The sequence below is a fragment of the Papilio polytes genome, unplaced genomic scaffold (genome assembly GCF_000836215.1).
Source record: "Papilio polytes unplaced genomic scaffold, Ppol_1.0 DF823510.1, whole genome shotgun sequence".
In the NCBI taxonomy this organism is placed as follows: domain Eukaryota; kingdom Metazoa; phylum Arthropoda; class Insecta; order Lepidoptera; family Papilionidae; genus Papilio; species Papilio polytes.
This window is the reverse complement of record NW_013525694.1, coordinates 2,499,219-2,501,510: the sequence shown is the minus strand read 5'-3', so window position 1 is coordinate 2,501,510 and position 2,292 is coordinate 2,499,219. Positions and strand designations below refer to the sequence as shown.

General features: G+C 35.3%; 2 protein-coding genes across 2 annotated transcripts in view; both read right to left on the bottom strand.

Moving 5' to 3' along the window:
• LOC106104537 overlaps positions 1-194 on the bottom strand; it is a 1,873-nt gene extending 1,679 nt beyond the window's left edge. The window contains exon 1 of the mRNA XM_013284615.1: positions 9-194. Within this exon, the coding sequence (XP_013140069.1) occupies positions 9-152 (144 nt within the window). The 5' untranslated portion in view covers positions 153-194. The remainder of the gene's footprint in view (positions 1-8) is intronic.
• A 1,715-nt stretch (positions 195-1,909) lies between these two features.
• Positions 1,910-2,292, bottom strand: part of LOC106104536 — a 5,905-nt gene continuing 5,522 nt past the window's right edge. Inside the window, exon 2 of the mRNA XM_013284613.1 lies at positions 1,910-2,287. Within this exon, the coding sequence (XP_013140067.1) occupies positions 1,990-2,287 (298 nt within the window). The 3' untranslated portion in view covers positions 1,910-1,989. The remainder of the gene's footprint in view (positions 2,288-2,292) is intronic.

Sequence of the window (2,292 nt, the reverse complement as noted above, 5' to 3'; positions counted from 1 at the left end):
ATGGCGGCTGATGTCACAATTGAAGGCGATGAGTGGACATCAACTCGAGACTCGGATGTATAGGCTGATGGTGCACCAGGGAAAGCCACCAGATGTGAAGGCTTCGCCGTGGCAACGGCCATCAAAGAAAACAACACCACCAGCGAATTCATCGTGGTCTGTGTTAGTTCAGATGATAACGACAAACTGATGCTTTCTTTTGGGCAGTATATCGTTTTTATACCAGTCTCGATACAGCTGAAATAAAAGTCAAGTTCAACAAGTTCTGTTACTCATCGGATCGCAAAAATAAAATACGTATTCGGAAGCCTACACTAACTTGTACGAAATAAACTGAGACAAAACATAAATTAAACTACAATGATCGTATTCTAGACCATTGGCTAAATAGTCAGTAGTCTAGAACACTATGACCTTAATAATTAAGGTATCCACTTCTCATGCCACCAATTTTTGCACAAATAAAAATAAAAACATAATGGGAATTATTGTATTTTTACGTTATTAAATAAGTAACTGGCAATATGCATACAACCGTTTTTTCGGATAGAGCTTGGATCATGGGAAAAAAGTATAGTCATTATTTGACAAATTTACGGCCGAATACTAAAACGAATTATAAACAATTCGCTTCGTAAGCGCCGCTAACAATCTATAAGATGTCAAAATTTTAGTTGAATTTGTAGTTTTGGTGTCCTTATCATTAAACACGCTGTTACATATTTAATTGTCGTTTCAGTATACACTGTCCATAGATATCCGCAAAAGCAGATTCGCTGCAGACAACGAGGCTAACCCTTGATCGATGTAAGAGGATATTTCCCCTTCCCATCTTAGTTTTACCAGAAGAGGGTGGAAAAAGTAAGAGGACTTAAATAGGGGCCTAAAGGGTAATATAATTGCTTTGTAATTACTGTTCTGCAATAAAACTGTAACATTTGTATATTTTTTCTGTTCGAAGTAAAATCAAAGGGAAACATTGTTTTTAACCCGTAAAGTGTAAACACTACTTCCAATATACACATTCGAATCGAATATAACTACTCACTGATTTGTTCAAATGGATAAGCCATTGCTTGCAAATGACAGCTTTTGCTTCGTTTTAACTTGGTTCCGACTTAAACGCGCCTGTTCACGTTAGTGCTAGTTAATTCTATCTCTAATCTCTGATATTTATTGGAATCCTCATTACTGCTAGAAACCAATACGGTCATCGAAAAAATGGCAAAAATCAAATAGGCACAAAATATAATTCTTATAGACTATCCATTCATAGATGTCTCTGTAAATAATAAATAGTGTTATATACAGTTTAAACAAAATTAAATAGTAACCTTTAAAACGTTGTAATACGGAGGAATAGGTGAACTATTGTATGTAACTATTATATATTTTTTCCTAATCAATAACTTATATTCTTATACATGTTACAATTAGGTAATAATAGGGTTTAATTGTTCTTTTTAGTTTTGTTATATGTATAACTAGCTGTTGCTCACGAGTACGCCCCGTGAAATAAAACATAAAAAAGTCTATTTTACTGATAACGAATCTTCTTAATAGTGAATGAATTTTTGAATTCGGTCCAGTAGTTTTAGGTTATTTCAATACAAACAAAAATACAAATCTTTCCTCTGTATAATACTAGTATAGATAGTAAATAATAGTAATATAGAAGTATAGATATAGATTAGAGAGTATACTAACAGTCATAGATTAAAAATAAGCATAAATATATTGTTTTTTGAAAACGTAATTTTGTTACCTACGACTTACTTGAAATTAGACTGATATAAAGTACTTATATCCCCTTTATATCTATGTAACTTTTACATGTAATTTTGATAAGTCTTAGTCAAATGCTTTACATTGTTACTCAATACGTTATTTATCATTTAAATTAAAGAAATTTTAAAACTGAAAACATTTATTTCGAAAAATAATTCATAGTACATTATATAAATGGTCGTTTATCACAGATTACATTATCTACCAAGCGTGGACGCCGTAAGCTTTAGGGAGTACAGCGGAATAGGCGAGAGGAGATGACACCAAGGCGGGTGCAGAGTACGCGGAGTACGCGTAGGGAGAATAGGAGGAGTAGGTCAGAGGAGCGACAGGGGATACAACAGCGCCGTGAGTGACAGGGGAGACTAGCGAGCTGTAGGCCAAAGGCGTTACGGAGCGCTTGCGGAGATGATGGACTCCAGAAAGCGCCTTGGCTTGGTAGTGGGCGAGGCGAGCTGAAACAACCTCAGGTGTATCAAGGGGCACACCGTTTACGGCGTCAAG